At 38.0% G+C, this 20,275-nt stretch overlaps 1 protein-coding gene and 1 long non-coding RNA gene across 3 annotated transcripts; one reads left to right on the plus strand and one right to left on the minus strand.

The window, feature by feature from the left end:
• Positions 1 to 1,040: 1,040 nt before the first annotated feature.
• LOC113639970 lies at positions 1,041 to 12,456 on the minus strand. The gene is made up of 3 exons (XR_007140487.1): positions 12,395 to 12,456; positions 4,017 to 4,151; positions 1,041 to 1,778 (listed from the first exon to the last, which is right to left on the minus strand). It is a non-coding gene; the product is annotated as an uncharacterized LOC113639970 (long non-coding RNA).
• Positions 11,012 to 17,629, plus strand: paox (polyamine oxidase). Of its 2 annotated transcripts, none has more exons than XM_047812974.1 (7): positions 11,012 to 11,349; positions 14,541 to 15,030; positions 15,154 to 15,344; positions 15,478 to 15,733; positions 15,814 to 15,926; positions 16,212 to 16,366; positions 17,277 to 17,629. In XM_047812974.1, the coding sequence occupies exons 1-7, from the start codon at positions 11,094 to 11,096 to the stop codon at positions 17,589 to 17,591; spliced, it is 1,776 nt and encodes a 591-aa protein (XP_047668930.1). In that variant the 5' UTR covers positions 11,012 to 11,093; the 3' UTR covers positions 17,592 to 17,629. The 2 variants fall into 2 exon arrangements, with proteins under 2 accessions (XP_047668930.1, XP_026997606.2); XM_027141805.2 differs by lacking the exon at positions 17,277 to 17,629 and adding an exon at positions 16,621 to 16,868 and having other exon boundaries at positions 11,070 to 11,349.
• Positions 17,630 to 20,275: the final 2,646 nt, after the last annotated feature.

A 20,275-nucleotide genomic window follows, 5' to 3' on the forward strand; every position in this document is an offset into this window, starting at 1 on the left:
GGATTTCTGAACATTACTAAACTGTGTGCTAATCCTGCCAAGATGGCCATGTCGAGTTCCTCCCAAATGTCTTGCAGTGCACCGACATTATCCCAGGTGACATCAGGCACAGTGGCGAAGCCATCAAGGTGGGCAGATGATTGGACCTGTGCCAAAGACTCCCTGAAGTCATCCATGACTATGCAGAAATCAGCAAGCTGTTCCTCACTCTGAGGGTCTCCATTTCTCAGCATAGACTGCAGTCATTCTAGCTATCCCTGCTGGTGAAGAGAAAAACAAATGGCTTTCAAAGCATAAAAGAGGCTTCTTCCTTTCACCCACCTCTTTGTGTATGTAGAAATTCTTTTTACTAATACATAATATGTCTTCAGCATTCTGCAATTCTCACTTCAACCTAGTATGAACTTACTTCTTATTACCTATTTTATAAATCAGCAATTAAGCTGGCTGGATTCCTGCCTATTAATTTGATGTGTCTTGACATTTTTCACAATCTAAACATTATTCAATGTGTGAAGCAAATTGCAAACAGGAATAAAAACCTGAAGACAAGTATACAGTAAGTGGTGCATGAGAATCATTCAAATGTTCACTGTACTGCATTTGCAGAAAACAGAACAATCCCATTTGATTTGTTGGTCACTTGATATTGACTGTTAGGAGATACTGAAGCACTAAACAGTAAGAATCTGAGATCATTTGTTTCTGCTGCTGGTTTTGTGTTCAGCTTACATCATCAGAAACATGCATGTAGAACACAGTAAGGCATCTCACCTCTTCTGTGTCCCATGTTCTGTGGAAACTAATGAAAAAACACATGCGCAGATTACTTTACTTTCTTAACAGGCCCAAATACGAGTTGGGAACCTTCTACAGATTCCCTTCTAATCTTCCCAAGCCACATGGCTGCTTTCACATGAACAATATCGTGATATATCGTGAAGCCCACAAGTCTTCTAGACCTTCTATGCACAGTAACATCGGTTTGCATGCATGTGTTTTTGTTTTTAAAAACAGATCAGACCCTATCAATTAATTGCTCCAACAGGTGAAGTTCATTAAAACCACGGTTTAATACAGACAAAAACCAAAGTGAGAGTTCAATGAGAGTGCAGGATCCAGCCACTGCACCAGGAGGCAGATAGACAAAAACCCAAATGTCTGGGAATATTTCCAGTGCAGTTATTAATTAATAAGTTCATTTCAGGTCATTTCTTATTGAATGTTAATACTGATAACAACATTCAATTCCCCTTTTGATACTAGGCACAGATATAAGCAAACCTAGTTTTGCACTTAAATTTAGTTTTGGTACTGACATTATTCTGTACATCAGTGATGATCTGACTCTTGAGCTGCGGCAGCAGGAGTCGGTTTACAGCAGTCTTGGATGCCTCACAGCACAGTGCTATCAGATCCATAATGACATATCCAGGTGTGAGCCGTGCCAGCTGTGTAAAGTCAACGTCTGCTGCCAGCTTCAGATTCCTACAAAGAATACTAAGAATTCTGTGGCATAGGAGAAAGGAAAATGTAAAGAAATCGTTTATTAAGTGATATATGAAATAAAGGTCATTACTTTGCATTAGGTGCAGCACACAGAGAAGTTGCAGTGTAGGTCTGAGGGCTACGTACATGAAACTCCGTCTGGTATTCGCAGACATACAGTAGTAGTCTGTCAAAACGTTCTGCCCTTCTCAATGCTGGATCTAAAGAATCAAGCCGGGTGGTGGCTCCAATAACCAAGACCGGAGCTGAGATGCTTAAGGAATTCATATCTAAAGAGGAAGGAAAATACAGTCAGAGGATGAGAACATGACGGAAGAAAACACACAGTTAAAATCAAAAGCTTGTATACCCTTAAAAACAATAATACAAAAGCGATAAGAATAAAGGAAGACGTAGATTTAAATAACATTTATTTATGGCATATGACAGATGCCCTTATCCAGAGCGACATACATTTTTATTTCATTTTATATAACTGAGGAGCGGTGGAAAACAGGATTGTATCAATTTCTTAAAAATTGACTTTTCTGTCATAACTTCCTCAGTCTTTGAACATATCCTCTGTGCAGCTATTCATTATTCTAGGCAGTAACATTGATCTCAGCCATTACTGGAGACCCAGAAAAGCAATAAAAGTATTTCTAACCTACTTTTTCATTATTTCTTTGTTTTTGTATTTGATTTTACTGTTTTTTGTTTGTCTGTTTGTTTGTTTGTTTGTTTGTTTAACATTTGGAGCAAACCTTTGCATCCTATCTATGCTAGATCATCTATCAGAGCTGCTGTTACAGAAAAATCAACATCTGCTGAACAAACAGATTTGAAAGTTCTCTAGCACTAAGACACACACACACACACACACACACACACACACACGTAAAAACCTGCATGATAAAAATACAAGTCAAGTCAAATCACTTTTATTGTCACATCACCACAGCACATGTGCCTTGGTGAGTGAAATTCTTAGGAGCAAACCCCAGAAATTGCAGAACAGTTGTACAGATACCAATAAATATATAGATAATGAGTTGACAAGTGAAAATGTGCAATTTGCTCATACATATAGTCAGTGCAATATGTGTGTACAATATGTACAATTAGCAACCAGATAATGGAATCAGCAAATGAACATGTGCAATATGCTCATACGTGTCAGTACACACAGTGTACTATTGGGCCTCCTTTCAGTAGCACCACACATTATATTCAGTATGCATTTATATATGTATATGTGTAAATATATGTAAATATATTATATATAAAATACTATAAGGTGCAAAACAGATTGTACAGGTACAGATTGTATATGTAAATATATTATATATAAAATACTATAAGGTGCAAAACAGATTGTACAGGTGCAGATTGTATATGTAAATATATTATATATAAAATACTATAAGGTGCAAAACAGATTGTACAGGTACAGAAGTGTGCATCGGATGGTATCTAGTGGTAGCAGATGGATTATGGCATTGAATGCAGTGTGTATGTAAAGTCCAGTGTGTCTAGTGCAGTGTGAGTGTGTAGTCCAGTGGATAGTCCGAAGTTAGGTGCAGTGTGGCATACCATATTGTAAAAGTATGCTGTAGGGTGTATTAGTTGTGATTGTTGGTTAGTCTGAAAAAGTTATTCCTCAGTCGACTGCTGCGGGATCGGATGCTGCGGAGACGTCTTCCTGAGGGGAGCAGAGAGAGCAGTCTGTGGGACGGGTGGCTGGAGTCACTGATGATCCTCCGAGCCTTTCTTATATACCGCCTGGTGTAGATGTCCTGGAGGGAGGGAAGCTCACCTCCAACAATGTGGCTGGCAGTTCGCACGACCCTTTTCAGAGCTTTACGGTTGCCAGCGGTGCTGTTCCCAAACCAGGCAGTGATGCAGCCCATCAGGATGCTCTCTATAGTGCAGGTGTACAAGCTGCTTATTTCACCAAATGTCTTGAAATGAACCATTACTCAGATGGAGCAGAGAGAGCAGTCTGTGGGACGGGTGGCTGGAGTCACTGATGATCCTCCGAGCCTTTCTTATATACCGCCTGGTGTAGATGTCCTGGAGGGAGGGAAGCTCACCTCCAACAATGTGGCTGGCAGTTCGCACGACCCTTTTCAGAGCTTTACGGTTGCCAGCGGTGCTGTTCCCAAACCAGGCAGTGATGTGCTCGTTCCTAATCCTGTCCATCCTCATCACACCTACAGTAAAGAGAACCTCAACATCCTCATCCCTGCTACCTCCATCATGTCTTTTCTTTAATGCTACAGTCTCTAACCCATACAGCATTGGCGACTTGCAGGTTTAAATTTGGTCTCCTTCATCAAGTTATTAATTTTTTTTTCTTTTTTCATTTATGAATTTCTGTGTGATTCCTCTTGTGAAAAAGTTTCAAATAAATAAAGTTTGTCAGTGAGACCCATTAACCTCAACACTCAACAAAGGTTCTGACCATATGATGCAAGTCAGTCAAACAAGGCTGTGATTATTTGCAACATCAACGTTCACTCACTCACCTCAGCAACAGCTTGAGCAAAGAGGGCCATCCTACAGACGGGCGGCCCATGAAGAAGGACTCTAAGTCGAGGCCCCACTCCTAGCCTCCGGAACAGTTCAATATAACGAATATGGATGAGTATTTTAAACAACTCCTAAAGACAACAAACACAGAAAAACACTTTACACATAATAATAATAATAATAATAATAATAATAATAATAATAATAATAATAACACTTTATTTATAAAGCACTTTAAAACAACCAAAGATGAACACAATGTGCAATATAAAATACAGATAGTAAAACAATTGAATAGAAGCAAAATTAAATGATAACAGCAATGATTTAGAATTAAACAAAAACCAGGGAATAGAAATGCGTTTTCAACCGGTTTTTAAACAAGGAAACGTTAGAGCTTGTCTGATGTACAGAGGCAAGTTGTTACATACTGTAGCCTAGTAGCAGCACCAGAGAAGGCACAGTCTCCTCTAAGCTTCCTCTTTGACCTTTTGGTGTCAAGAAGCATTTGATCAGCTGACTTAAGGGAATGGGCAGGACTGTAGGGGTGAAGCAGTTCCGTAAAGTATGTCAGCTTCAGACCATTTAAAGAATTAAAAAAAATAATAGCACTTTAAACAGAACCCTGTAATACACCGGCAGCCAGTGAAGTGAGGCCAAAATTTGTGTTGTATGATCAGATTTTCTTGCACCAGTCAAAAGACATGCAGCAGCATTTTGGGCTAATTGAAGGTGAGACAGAGAAGACTGGCTAAGACCAATATAGAGTGCGTTATAGTAATCAATGCATTATGTGTTATTACTCAGTCACTCACTCGTTCAGTCACTCACTCGCTTTGTCACTCAGTCACTCATTCACTTTTTCACTGTCAGTCACTCACTCGCTTTGTCACTCACTCAGTCACTCACTCGCTCTTTCACTCAGTCAGTCAGTCACTCACTCTCTCACTCAGTCAGTAGTCAGTCAGTCACTCTCTCTCACACTCAGTCAGTCAGTCACTCTCTCTCTCACTCAGTCAGTAGTCAGTCAGTCACTCTCTCTCTCACTCACTCGGTCGGTCAGTCACTCTCACACACAATTTTTTGAACTTGTTGGGTGAAATCCTAATTAATGTTAGCATGGACATACATGTTAAATCATACAGGTTAAATCATACCATCAGAGGTACTTCATTACCGCCAACATCTTGAAACATCAGTGTGGAATGCTAAAGTTTGGGAGGTTTGGTACAAGCTTCAACGCAAACAAATAATTCACTTCTGATAAATCGGCAAAATTCTGTGCACATATCGCTTTGTCACTCAGTTAGTCACTCACTTACTCTCTCACTGTCAGTCACTCACTCGCTTTGTCACTCAGTCAGTCACTTACTCACTCTCTCACTGTCAGTCACTCACTCGCTTTGTCATTCAGTCAGTCACTTACTCACTCTCTCACTGTCAGTCACTCACTCTCTCTGTCACTCAGTCAGTCAGTCACTCTCTCACTGTCAGTCACTCACTCGCTCTTTCACTCAGTCAGTCATTAACTCACTCTCTCACTGTCAGTCACTCACTCACTTTGTCACTCAGTCAGTCACTCACTCACTCTCTCACTGTCAGTCACTCACTCGCTTTGTCACTCAGTCACTCACTCGCTCTCTTACTGTCAGTCACTCACTCGCTCTGTCACTCAGTCAGTCAGTCACTCACTCTGTCACTCAGTCAGTCACTCACTCGCTCTCTCACTGTCAGTCACTCACTCGCTCTGTCACTCAGTCACTCACTCTGTCAGTCAGTCACTCACTCACTCTCTCACTGTCAGTCACTCACTCGCTTTGTCACTCACTCAGTCACTCACTCGCTCTCTCACTGTCAGTCACTCACTCACTCTCTCACTGTCAGTCAGTCACTCTCTCTGTCACTCAGTCAGACCTTTTGATCTAAGTAGGCGTGACAGATCATAAAAAATCATGACCATTAAGTGCTTTATGGGTTAGTAATAGTATTTTATAATCAATGTGAAATTTGACTGGGAGTCAATGCAATGAGGATAAGATAGTTCATATCTTCTGGTTCTAGTTAGAACACTAGCTGCTGCATTCTGGACTAACTGGAGCTTGTTTGTGCTCCTACTGGAACATCTAGACAGAAAAGAATCACAATAACCCAACCTAGAGGTAACAAATGCATGAACTGGTGTTTCTGCATCATGTAATAACAACATTTCTAATCTTAGCACATGCTGTAGTGGAAAAAACATCCAGAGTTACTCTGTAATTAGAAAGTTTACTTCTGGCTGTCTGTGGTCTTAATAAAAGCACTTCTGTCTTGTCAGACTTAAGCAGAAGGAAATTAGCAAGCATCCACTGTCTGATGATCTTCTAACTTATCAAAATGAATATTAAAGTTTCCAACAATTACTGCCTTGTCTAAAGAAACAATTAGGTTTGAAATGAAATCTGCAAATTCACAGAGAAATTCAGAATATGGTCCAGGAGGTCTGTAAATAACAATTAGAAGAACTGACTCAGTAGTCTTATTTTTTGTGGCTACTGTACATATGTTAGTATGAAGAACTTAGAATAAGTTGAACATACTGTATGTCTAGATTCTTGCTTGACACCTAGCTTATGATCATGAATAACTGCGATACCTCCTCCCCTGCCTGTTAGGCGTGGCTGTTGTACATAAATATAACTGGGTGTACAAGCTTTGTTTAAAGTGACATACTCATTTGGGTTAAACACAGAACATAAAACTTCTGATCAGTAAGCATTTCATTAGCAATAAGAGCTTTAGATCGAAGAGATCTTATATTTAACAGTCCTAGCTTCAGGTCAAAGGTGCTGGCTGTGCATTCACTATGACCTAATTTTATGCTAATAAGGTTACTAAAACAAATTTTAAAGTGTTTATAGTTTTTTTTTTAGCTTGTGAAACAGACAAAGTATTTAAATTGTGAAACCTGGTTGATGACTCGATGCAGCTACAGTAGCATACGGTCAGATTAGCCTGCTTGTCTGCTCCCTGGCCCTGGCTCCAGGTTGTCACTGATTAACTAAGCCTGCTATTAAACTAATTGCACTAATAAACTAATAATTAATCATATTGCAAGAAATGAGAGCAACACCTCTCACATCCCATCCTACCAGGCCACCCTTGACCTCAAAAGTGCTCCAATTATTTATGACGCCCACATTGTTTTTGGAGCACCACCTGGACATCCATCAGTTCAGCGACCATAACCTGCTGTAAGCTACATCGCCACGATGCATTGGGACTGGGCCAGAGCATACAATAGCATCGGACATCGCCTTCGCTAATTTACACACCTCAACAATATTACTCTTAGTAATCTCTGACTGACAAAGGCAATATCATTAGCTCCTACGTGGAAAACTACCTTTGAGTACCTATGCTTGCCTAATACCCTAAGATTACCTACTATGTCTGGCACCAGTGCTGCTGGAGCCCCTAAAGGCTGAGCTAATTTCACATGCCTTAAGATGGACTCTCCTATACCTAGCTCTTTTATGTTTCTCAGCAGGTGCTTCACTGAGGAAAGCAAACCTGTTAGACGTGAAGCAGAGAGGAGTGGTGCACCCGTGGGCAAGTCTTAGCGCTAGCTTTGGCTTTGTGATTATGCCGCAGAGTCGTCACCCAATAATATTTTTAAATGAATTTTAAACTTTACATGTATGTATTCATTTATTTATTTTTATTCTTAATTTCCGTCATATATTGTAAGGAATTCTCTTCTGTCACTTGGACAGGATAACCTAAAATTCAGCCTCTCGTTCCTATGCTCGGTTTCTGTTCTCCACAAGGCCTTGGGGAAGTCTCAATGAAACACACACGTGTCAGTCTTTCAAAGAGGAGTTCCAAAGTTTATTAGAAAAAGCAGGAATATATAGTCGTACAAGAAGAAAGATGGTGTAATGTGTGTGTCCACAAAAGCAGCCTTGGCCATTATCTCAATGTAGGAACCTCCCAGCCAAAGTATCATGTTTCTTACAACTCCTTTCGGTGTTGCAAGTGCCATACCTACAAAGCAGGGGGTCCCACTATGGTGGGAAGGGGGTTAAATTAAGGTCAAGGAATGTTTATGTGTGGGTGTGGGGGAGAGTGTGTGTGTGTGTGAGAGAGAAAGAACAATGTGCTCTATACAGAAAGTCTCCAACATTACCAGAAAAGATTGTTTTATACAATTATTCTCACACACACACACATATATGTGTGTGTGTGTGTGTGTGTGTGTGTGTGTGTGTGTGTGTGTGTGTGTGTGTGTGTGTGTGTGTGTGTGTGTGTGTTTTAACTTCTTTTCTCTTCTGCTTCTATACTTCTGTAAAGTTGCTATGAGACAATGTGAATTGTTAAAAGCACTATACAAATAAATTGAATTGAATTGAATTGAAATTCACCAGGACATTGCTACATGGAAAAACAATATAAGGGACACTGGAATCCATCAATGCTTGCAGATTACTGTTGAACACTGCAACTTTATGCACCGGACATTGAATACAAACAAAAATCAGGAGCAAAACACTTTTAATTATGTTAACTTAATAAAGTAAATAACTTAATAGAGTATAAGAAACATAAACACGATTAAATACTTTATTGCCAGTAAACAGTTAGCTGTCTATTTCTCAGAGTTCCTATGTGATGCAGCAAAACCAAGACTATATTTGTGCATATCCATCAGGTACCTGTCACAAACAGCAAAAACTTTTCAGGTAGCAAAACTTAAAATAAATAAATAAATAAACAAACAAACAAACAAACAAACAAACAAACAAGTTCTGGTTTTTTTTCTATCATAAGAATTTACATTTACAGCATTTGGCAGACAAGGAACTAGTCCTCCAACCTGGCCATAAATGTTCTGATTTCTAAATGTATCCTGATTTGCATTAAAAAAAAAAAAATATATATATATATATATATATATATATATATATATATATAATTTATTTATTTTCAGAGACATATAGGAGTTCAGAGTCGACTCTTATTGATGGACCAACTCACTACAGTTTTTCTCATTTGCTAAGACACGCTAAATGAAACTGGGATCCGCTTGATCTTCATCATTACATTATTAGCACAGCAGAAGTCTACTCCTGCAAAAACACTTTTTCATTTGTTTCACACATTTTTCACACCCTTTGTCAAAACAGTTACCATAGATCTCATTGAAAGACCCCAAACTCTATTGGATTCACTGTGTTGAACAAAAGAACAAAATCTATTCGCAGCTGATAGAAACTACTTGCATAATTATAAATCTCTATGCACCTGTGTGAAACTCATTTGCACAACTCTTCAATCAGCAATCAGTCCTCGTCTATCTATACAAGATGCCACCTCTGTGTTGCTATTTGCATGCATGTATCAAGGAGGCCGTAGGCACGGAAGGATAGTAAGAGGCCATGGCAGAGGAGTTTGTATGCGTGGTGGAGGAGCTGCAGCAGCAAGTGGACAAAATCAAGCTCAAGTTTCAAATGAAATTCGGGCAACAATTATTGACCATGTCATCAATCATGGCTTGTCCTTTAGAAAGGCTGGAGAATGGGTTCAGCCAATTCTGAGTGAGAGCACTGTGGCATCTATTGTCATCCTTTTTCGGAATGAGAACAGGTAATTCACAGTGTTACTGTAATGTATACCACTGTGTATTTCAGCTTTACTGTATTGCCCTGTTAGCAGAACAAACTGTGTCTACAGTAATGCAGATGTTTATTAATCCCATTTATGTGACTATCGTACAGTAATGTCAATTTCGACATGCTTTTTGCTTTTACTTTATAGAATCCACACATTACCACACACTGGTGGCAGAGGAAAGATATTTAGTATTGAACAGGAGTCTGCCATTGTAGATATGGAAGTGGCAAACAATGCAATCCGACTGCATGAAATCCAGGCAGCAGTAATTGCAGATCAGGGATCATTTAGAAATATAAACAGTGTGAGTTTGGCAACTATAGATCAAGTCCTTAAACGAAACCATGTCAGAATGAAGCAACTGTACAGAGTTCCATTTCAAAGAAACTCTGACATCATAAAGGAGGCACGATTCCAGTATGTGCAGGTACAGATTTTTATTGTAATACCTTGAGTATGGCGTTGATGCGAACCTGTGGCATGTGAAAAAAAAAAACGGAAAAAAAAACCCAACTTTTTTTTCTGTTTGACTTTGAGGCTGAACTTGTGTGTTACACTGCCAAACTAACTGGTGACATCCTTCCAGGTCAGCTGAGTTAACCATTTAAAAAAAAAAGTGTTTACTGCAACTTGTCCATGACAGACATCTCTTTTTATCACTTGGAAATCTACAGATTCAGGTTCTGATTATTCTATTTAATACCATGTCAGCAATCAAAAGTTATTTTCATGGCAAAATTCAATTACAAAAACACAAATATCAGATAAATGCAATAAAAACAAAACAAATATAAACAAGTCATATTATACAATTTTTTATTTTATTTAACATACGATAAAAAAAATCCAAAACCTTTTCAGGCATAATGTCATTAAATATGTACTTAAGTGAATTAACTTGATAAAAGAGCATTCTGCTTGTGTTAAGTCCAGGACAATCTAATAATATGTTTGACAGATAAGGGAATCTTACAGAGCATACATAAAGTTGGGTCTTTTCACCTTTAAGCAAAAAAGCATGGGTCAATTTTTAATGTCCTTATTAAGAGCTTCGGAATCTACAAACATTGTCTGTTTTCCTAACTGTTAAAAACTAATGGGTAACTACCATGGATTAGCTGCGGTCGTTAACCAAGGACTAAAACAAACCAACGGAACAAGAAATATAATTTCCTAACATTCAATATCATAAAACAAATTCTCACTTGTGTAATGTAATCCCTTGTTGTCTGGGTTTTAGATCTCTTTCGTTTGAATAACCATATGCAGCACAGAAGTCCGGCATCATCCATGCATTTGACGTAAAGGAGCACCGTACAAAGATGGCGGCGGTTTTGACGCATTTTTAGGACCCCCAGGCGACATCTAGTGTATAGATATCTATGGGTGACATCTAGTGTATATATCTATGACTGCCTAGCATGAAACATCGTACACCGGAAGTAGCAACCCAGGTGCTCTCTACAGACACACTGCTGCATTATCTACCACTGTACAGTAGGCTCAGAGAGAGAAAGATGGCTCTCCATTCTGGTGTCGATAAAAGAGTCGTTATTATCGGATGTGGTATTTCAGGAGTCGGTGCTGCTCAAAAGTTAATCAAACAGGGCTTCAGAAATGTCCGCATCATCGAAGCAACCACAAGAAGCGGTGGAAGGATTAAAACTGGCAGACTGGGTAAGAGAAAGCTTAAAAAAAACCACCTTTAATGCTTTTTAGATATGAAACTTACGAACGACATCGTAAAATTAAGATCATTTTCAGTCGCTGTGGATAACAGCGTCTGTCAAATACTGTAAATATAAGTATTGAGTATCCGAATATTCTACTATCTTGAAGGGTGATGCAGTTATTTGTTTTTACAGCCAGTTCTTGTCCTGTTGGAAACTTATTTGTACTTCCACAAATAATAGTACTGTGAGCATTCATGTGGTTTAGTTCACAGCTTCCTCATTTCATTGTTTCCATAGCAACATTTATTTATTTATTTATTTATTTATTTATTTATTTATTTATAAATAAATAAATAAATAAATAAATAAATAAATAAATAATCATCATGTTTTTCTGGAACTGTTAAGTGTTACATACATTTAATAATTATTATTTGCTGCCATCTCACAGCTAGAAAATTTCCCAGTTGAGTCAATTCAAGTTTGTGTGTGCGGAGTTTGGCATGTTCTCTCCGTAAACATATGGTGGTGTGAAAAAGTGTTGGCTCCCTTCCTTGTGTTTTTTATTTATTTTTTTGCACTTTTGTCACACTTTAATGTTTCAGATTATCAAATAAATTTAAATATGGGTCAAAGTTTTTATTATTAAGGGAAAACAAAATCCAAACCCACATGGCCCTGTGTGAAAGTGTTTGTTCCCCTGTTAAAATATAACTGTGGTTTATCACAGTTGTCCTCAACCTTTTTGTCGCCGCGGACCGGTCAATGTTTGATCATTTTACCGCGGCCAGCTGGTAAATTGTATTTAACATGTTTAAATACAATTTACTTTACTTTATAACTCACTACAACGCTAAATCAATGAGAACCCTGAGCTTCATGACTTTAATCCAGAACACCGGCAGAGTTTTTAACTTTCTAACGACGTCTGTTTCGTGCTCATTTTTGCTAATTTGTGGGTTAAATTTGAGCAAACACAATATACACGTACACCAAGCACTGTTAAACATGAGCAAGTACCGGTGAACAGAGAGAAGAGTGATACACACCTTCTCTCCACCAAAGCTACAACACCGCAGCCGCTCAGCTCCAGACGTCACCTAAACCCGGCCCGAGATCATGATATTTTGCGCATGCGCGGTATTGGTGAGGCTTTAGGTGACGTCTCTCAGCTCCCGGTTAACCCTCTGGGGTCTAAGGGTATTTTTGGGAAGGTTTTGTCATACCCTGACATTTGTGTTTTTTTTTCAGTTGCTTATGAAGATATAAATAGCTAAAGTCTAATATCACTGTAATCAGCACAAACTGGACTACAATAATATGTGAGCAGCATGTATGTACATGATTGTGTTTTTGATAAAACAATTTTTATGCATGGTTAGTGAAAGATGAAACATTATAAATCACTTGAATAAAACCATAAAACATACAGAACATTGGTTCACAGGACTTTTGAGAACTGGATCTTGTAGCCTAGAGTTTTTGCTTCAAAATTATGTGAAAATCATCTTGTTTACTCGCTCACAGAAAACAATATATTGATCTAAATTTTCTAAGACACTTTTTGTTTGTAAAGGGCATATGCGAGTAGGCAACTATCATGCATATTAATGTATTTCACACCTGAGAACACAAAGGCCCACATAATGAACTGCATAATGAGCCTTTCAGGTAAGTGTGTGACTGAGAGAGGAGTTACAAGAAAGAATGTGAGGACAAAATAAATGTGTATTAAATATTCTAAATAACTAGTGCAAACAGTGCCAGACAAGAGACCGAGCAAACAGACACTATACTACAAGACAGATGCTTAAAATAAATAATAAAGTAACAATATGTATACAAGTAACAATATTGTAAATGACCAACACAATATGGCTGTTAAAATTTTTGATGGAATCCTTTTAATGGAATTTAATCTTCATCCATCCATCTTTTTAATCTTTAATGGAATCTGTATGTCACATCACTTTAAAACTTGGTGCTTCTTATAGCATTGTTTGGGGGCATTGATCTTGTTTGCATAGCCCGCGTCAGGTAATTTCCATATGAATAGCGTGCACGCGGTAGGTGGGATCGCAGCGCTAATGAGGTCGGGTCAGAAAAACTGTACCTCTCTTTACTTGCATACAGATTACACAAAAAGACAATATTTGATTTTAATTACCTCATTTAAAAGTAGACATTTCAGGCTTTCATTAGACATATGTATCATGTTTGTGTGATAAGTATTGGCGGAGTTATCAGTTCATGTTTGTAACGTGTTTCAGGAAGATGGTCAAGTAGACAGAGATGTCTGAATGCACACTCTGGTTATTTTCTTTATTTGCCAAAAGCACAAAGTTTTGTTGTTATTATGAAGGCACTCAAATAAAAGTAGACACTTCACAGTTTCGAATGATGTATGTGTATGATTATGAATGACGGAGTATTTTAAGTGGATTTCACGTTGAAGAGGTAAAAATGCGCCAAAGACGCGCTGGCACGCCTTTGGACCCCAGAGGGTTAACCTCTCGTCCATGGAAGTCGCACAAACCCGAGAGAAATACACCACAGTAAATGAAATGGGAATAATTTAATGTTCCTCAGGCGGCCCGGTACCATTTGGTCCACGGACTGGTACCGGTCCGTGGCCCGGGGGTTGGGGACCACTGCCCTAAAGCACAGAGAGAACATGCAAACTCTGTGCACACAGGGTTGGAGGCAGGAATCAAATCCGCAACCCTGGAGATGCGGAGTAAACATACTAACCCCCCTGCAAATGTAGCTTTGAAAAACTGCTTATCTGTTGTGGGTAGAAGCCAATAAAATTATTACTGTGTTATGTAAAAGCACTGTCAGCTTTTTAATTTACTGTTTTTTTAATTGCTTACGGTTTTCTTTGAACATTAACTACAATGATAATTTTATAAACCTGTACTCTGAACTGTATGTACTCTGCACCGTCACTCCTTTGGAGAATGTTCTTCTGCATGAAGAGTAGATGGAATGTAATAGCCTCCAAAATGACAACTTTTATATTTATGTTTATAGCACAGCGCTGTTTACTTTTTTAACCTGATTGGTTAGGTTTATAAAATAATTGATTAAAAGGAAAACAATCAACTAATTTGATTGTTCTATTTCTTACAGAATTCATATAACTCAGAAGCAAGATCAAATGTCTTTCTCTCTTTTCTTTTTTTTTACATCCAGATGGAAAAATTATAGAAATAGGTGCCAACTGGATCCATGGTCCCTCACAAGAGAACCCAGTTTTTCGCTTGGCCTCCCACTACAATTTGCTTGATGAAGAGTGCTTATCTGAAGAGAATCAGTCTGTGGACGTTGGTGGGATTCCACCTTTACTTTCAACCTGGCTTTCCAGCTCAGGCAAGAAGCTTGAGGCTGATTTAATGGCACCTGCTGTGGAAGTCTTCACTACATTACTTACGAAGTCTCAGGAGTTCTACAACACTAGCAGGGCACCCATGTCTAGTGTTGGGGAGTTTCTTAAAACAGAGGCTCTCAGGATCAGCAATGAAGAATGGAAGGAAGATGAAGCCAGAAAGCTCAGACAGGCTCTGTTCAGCACACTGCTGAAGCTTGAGTGTGGTGTGAGCGGGACACACACGATGGATGATGTGAACCTTGCAACCTTTGGCATGTACAAGTCCCTTCCTGGACTGGACTGCACTTTCCCAGGGTGAGCTAGTGAAGAAAAATGCGTCCTTAAGCTGAACTTCAGCTTGTACTACACCACGATGGCCAATGTTAAGAATGCAGTTAAATTCCTTATTTGATGTATGTATTTGTGTCCTTTTTGCAGAGGCTATGAAGGCTTAATTAGACACATGATGAATAAACTGCCTAAGGATATTGTCTTATTTAACAAAACAGTTAAGTGCATTCACTGGAACAGCCAGGCGAGCTCAAAAGAAATAACATGTCCAGTTACAGTTGAATGCATTACTGGAGAGACTTTTGAAGCAGATCATGTCATTCTTACCATTCCACTGGGTATGTTTAGTGAATTTGTCTGCTTTAAAACATTCTACATAATCCCATATATGTTTCTCTTTATTATTTTGGATATATTAGCTCTAATATAAGAATTCCATTCCATTATTTCCTCACTTTGTTTTTTGTAAAGGCTATATGAAGAAGCACCACGATAGTCTTCTGAATCCACCTCTGCCACAACACAAGTTGCACTCCATCCAGAGACTGGGTTTTGGGACAAATAATAAAATATTTGTAGAGTTCGAGAAGCCGTTCTGGGATGAAGATTGTGAAGTTGTGTTCCTTGTATGGGAGGATGAACATGATCTTCAGAATCCTGTTTCTGACATGAAAACTTCTTGGATCAGGAAGATGTCTTGCTTTACTGTACTGAAACCCACAGAGAGGTAAGCAGAATTCAGTCCATTTTTTCCCCCAGTTCTTTAGGTTTCATGTTAAGGTTTTATTTCTCTATCCGATGATACAGGTATGGCTATATCCTTTGTGGCTGGATTGCTGGGCATGAATCTGAATATATGGAAACTCTGCCTGAAGAGGAGGTACTACACACAGTGACACAACTCATTCACCGATTTACGGGTAATTTTAATAACTATTTCTTTCATAGAAGTAGAGAAGTTATTATAGCAATGATGATGTATTTGTATTCAGTAATTGAGCTAATATGAACATATGAATGTAGTAGTAGGACCTCCTGCTATAGAAAATTTAATCAGTAACTACTGATCATTATTATTAAAGAATTAAACAGGGTTATGGCATAAACAAATATATATATATATATATATATATATAAGTTAATATTACGTCAATTTATCAGTCAGAGTAAACCCCATGAAATGTAAATGTATTGCAATGTTGCAGGAAATCCAACAATTGCTATAAAGAAGCTTGTTCGCTCCCGGTGGTTCCATGATCCCTACACCTGTGGTTCTTACTCTTATGTGGCAAAAGATTGTTCTGGTGAAGATATCGATAATCTCGCAGAGCCTCTTCCACTGAGTGGATCAAATGCTAAGGTATATTATTGTATTATTATATTACCATCACACAGAAAGCCTTGGTTATAATTATAAACATAGCTTCATCTATTTTCATTATTAGTTTGCAAGTAATTTAGCAAGTGATTTATTTATCTATCTATCTATCTATCTATCTATCTATCTATCTATCTATCTATCTATCTATCTATCTATCTATCTATCTATCTATCTATCTATCTCTATTTATTTATTTATTATTATAAGTTATCTAGTCCAGCTTTCTTCTTCAGCCCTTACAGGTGCTGTTTGCTGGAGAAGCCACTCACAAATCTTTCTTTTCCACTGTCCATGGCGCTTTGCTTACTGGTTGGAGAGAAGCAGACCGTCTCATATCACACTACAATCCCAATCCCTCAGCAGGGAAAGTCACAGCAAATCTGTAAAAAGTAAAGAGATTCAAATGAAAGACTGATTGGATAAAAAGAACATCTCTCTTCTTTGAACATAAGTTGTAACATTAAATAGAAATTTGAAATTTTTTTTTTTTTTCACGTCTAATTTAATGCATCATTTTAGACCTAGCACTAATTCGGAAAAACAACCATTTTGCTGTTCCTCTGCATGGCAAATCTGATTGGATTTTTTTTCTTTTCTATATAATTGAAGTCAGTTCAATATTCATTATTTGTGAATTTGTGGACCATGGTTGGTTCATCTCAATAGCATTTCACAACATCTACTGTTTTAGATTAATCTACATTTAGATTAATGCATTTAAAATGACTAAGTAGAGTGGCCGTAGTTTGAGAATCATATATATTTACCATAATATTATTATCATTATTATTAATAAAGATTTTTGCACTCAGAAAATAAGTGACTAACAAAAGCTGATTGTTTCTGTAAGAAAGTTTCTCCGGAAGCTCATCTGTGTCTGTCTGTTCAGGATGTTAGGAGCGCTCCGGAGTCACTGAGAGAACAAACCACACGAGTGAAATCAAATCTGGTTTATTCCAAACAGCTGCTCAGTGAACTGAGCTACAGAACAGAATATATATGCAATGGAAGGTTTTTCAACATAGATAGGGGTATGCAAGAATGCTGCTTCCTCACAACTCTTATCCAGGCATTGAAGGTCAGGAAGCCTGTACAGGAACAAAGAGGAACTGAATGTCCTGCGAGTAATCTCACAAGCAGGTCAGCAGTGTTGTATAAAGTACTAGAAAGCAATACTCAAGTAAAAGTACAAGTATCGCACTAGAAAAAGACTTTGGTAGAAGTGAAAGTCACCTTTTAGAATATTACTCAAGTAAAAGTCTTAAAGTATCTGATTTTTACTGTACTTAAGTATCAATTAATTTTCTGATATTTAAAGTAAAAGTAAAATTTCAGTGATTTTCAGTAGGCATAAGAGCAGGGGCGGTTCTAGGGTTTCATCTTTAGGGGTTTTAGCCCTCAGTGAGAATTTAAAACAAGACGAGTTTTATATTATATATTATATGACTACATAGTAAGCCAGAAGTTATGGTATTATTAAATGGCAAAAGTGGACACCAAAATTTTATGCATGATGTAATGTGGCCAGTCTTGAATCAAATCAGTTCATGTATGTGTGCATTCTCTACAAACAGTGTGTCCAATGCAGTCATTAATAAACTAATATTCACAAGACAAAGACCAAATCAATAAATGTTTTTTTTATTTATTATTTAATGGATTGTTTGCATTAATATTTTGTTTGTGCTATTAACTCTGGTAATAAGAATAGTGAAATTTCACTGCTTTTGATTGTCGTATTTGCGGCTTTCAGCCGAATAAACGCCTCCAGCTCTGACTGCGCGTGCACGCTGCGCGTACCTGTGCTTCTCCGTACAGCGTTCGGAGCGTAATGCAATCTAGGAGCAGTGATTCGCCAAACCTCCCTTATTGCAGTCACACACATTTCTTCTGATTTTATTTTATAGTAACGAGTAACGAAGATGCTTAGTGGAAATATAACGGAGTAAACGTATACATTTTATCTAGGAAATGTAGTGGAGTAAAAGTGAAAGTTGACATAAATTTAAATAGCGAAGTAAAGTACAGATACGTGAAATTTCTACTTAAGTACGGTTTCGAAGTATTACTTCGTTACATTACAACACTGCAGGTCAGCCTATCTTGTCTTCTTCATACTGTCAAGATAGAGCACTAAAAGAACAGGACAGACTCAAACCAAGAACATTAAATCAGAAAAGGTTAAGATGACATATAACACAGAAATACATTTCAACAGTTTCCACAGTGACTTTAAATAAACAACTAGATTTGTAAAGTTCGTCACGAAGGCCGGTGCTTTTTGGAGGCAAGTGGACATAAGGGTCAGTGTTACTTTTGGAGGCAAGTGGACAGAAAGATAGGGTGCTGGTAAGGCAAGTGGAGACGAGCATGTGACGTCATCTGAATACTCCTGATTAAGTTCCCCTCATTGGGCTGAGTGTTTTGATATATCACATGCCCATGTTGTGCAAAATGTTTTTTTTTTCACGTGACGTCACATGACGTCATCAGAATACCCGTGAGGAAGTTCCCCTCATTGTTCTGAGTGTTTTGATATGTCACATGTCCATGTTGTAAAGTTTTTTGATTTTGCATATTTTGGGGGCGGGGCTGCGGCACAACCAAAAGGTCAGTCAGTACACCAATTTAAAACTTTGTTCAGAGTATCACCCTAAAGGAGCTGGCCGAGTTTGGTGTAGGTAGTTCGAAAGCATGCCGAGTTATAAACCTCCAAATTTATAATGGGAGTTTATGGAAAAAAAGGCCAATTTGAGACCCAGTACCGGTACTTGGATCGCTTAGAAAAGCAACAAACTTCAGACCAGGTTCTACAACATATCCGAAGTTGGTGCATGTGGCTCGAAAGCCCTAGGAGGAGTTACTCTTGATAAATTTTTGTCTAAGCTTAAATAGGAAAACAGTTTGTAAATTGTTCTATTTATGTTTCTTACTACTGTATGTGAATGGTTCTGCAATTTCTGGAGCTCGCTCCCAAGAATTTCACTCACCATGGCACATGCGCCGTGGTGATGTGACAATAAAGGTGACTTGATTTGACTTGAGACTGTTTCTTTCCACCTTTTCATGTTAGCAGTGTCAATCATTACATTATCAGTTTTGTAGTATTTAGACAATGCTTGCACCAGGGTCTGAGAGTCCCCTATTCTGATTGGTTGAGTGCCAGTGATCAGTTCAATTACCAGTCTAAAGGAATGAGCTTCCATTAACGTACAGTTACATAACCATATTAACATACAGTGACTGGTTGAAACAGCTATTGTATACATTAAAAATTCAATAATTTTGAAGTAATTAAACTTGTAATAAAGAACCTGCTGTAAAAATAAACATGCATGGAAAAATAATTACAGCAGATTTGGTTTATAATTGCATTAAAACCCTGCAGGATCTTAGAAGAAGAATGATGAGCCGAGAAAGTCCCTTCCCTCACTTCCCTTCTCTCTCACTCTCTTCCAAATCTCTCCCCCTCCCTCTATGGGATCAGAATTGTTTCGTTATTCTGAATAAATATACTATGATCCACAAATACATAATGCACAGAACGCGATTCACAAATGAGCAGGAAGCCATTCACAAATAAATACAATTAAATATATATTTATAAATATTGTTTTTATTTGCGAATCACATTTTATTTATTTGTGAATTTCATTTCTTTTTGTGAAATTTGTAACATATATTTACGGTTTGCTTATTGTGCATTTGTTGATTTAAAAAATATTTGTGAAACTCTTTATAGTATATTTATTCAGAATAACGAAACAATTCTGATCCCATATCCCTCCCACTCTCTCCCTCCGCGCATGCGCGAGCGTGTACTGAAGGTGTGAGTGAAAACTCTTATCTTATTGCTTTTTTCTTTATGTTGTGTGATTTGAGTGGGCA

This window comes from Tachysurus fulvidraco, chromosome 4 (assembly GCF_022655615.1).
Source record: "Tachysurus fulvidraco isolate hzauxx_2018 chromosome 4, HZAU_PFXX_2.0, whole genome shotgun sequence".
NCBI lineage: Eukaryota > Metazoa > Chordata > Actinopteri > Siluriformes > Bagridae > Tachysurus > Tachysurus fulvidraco.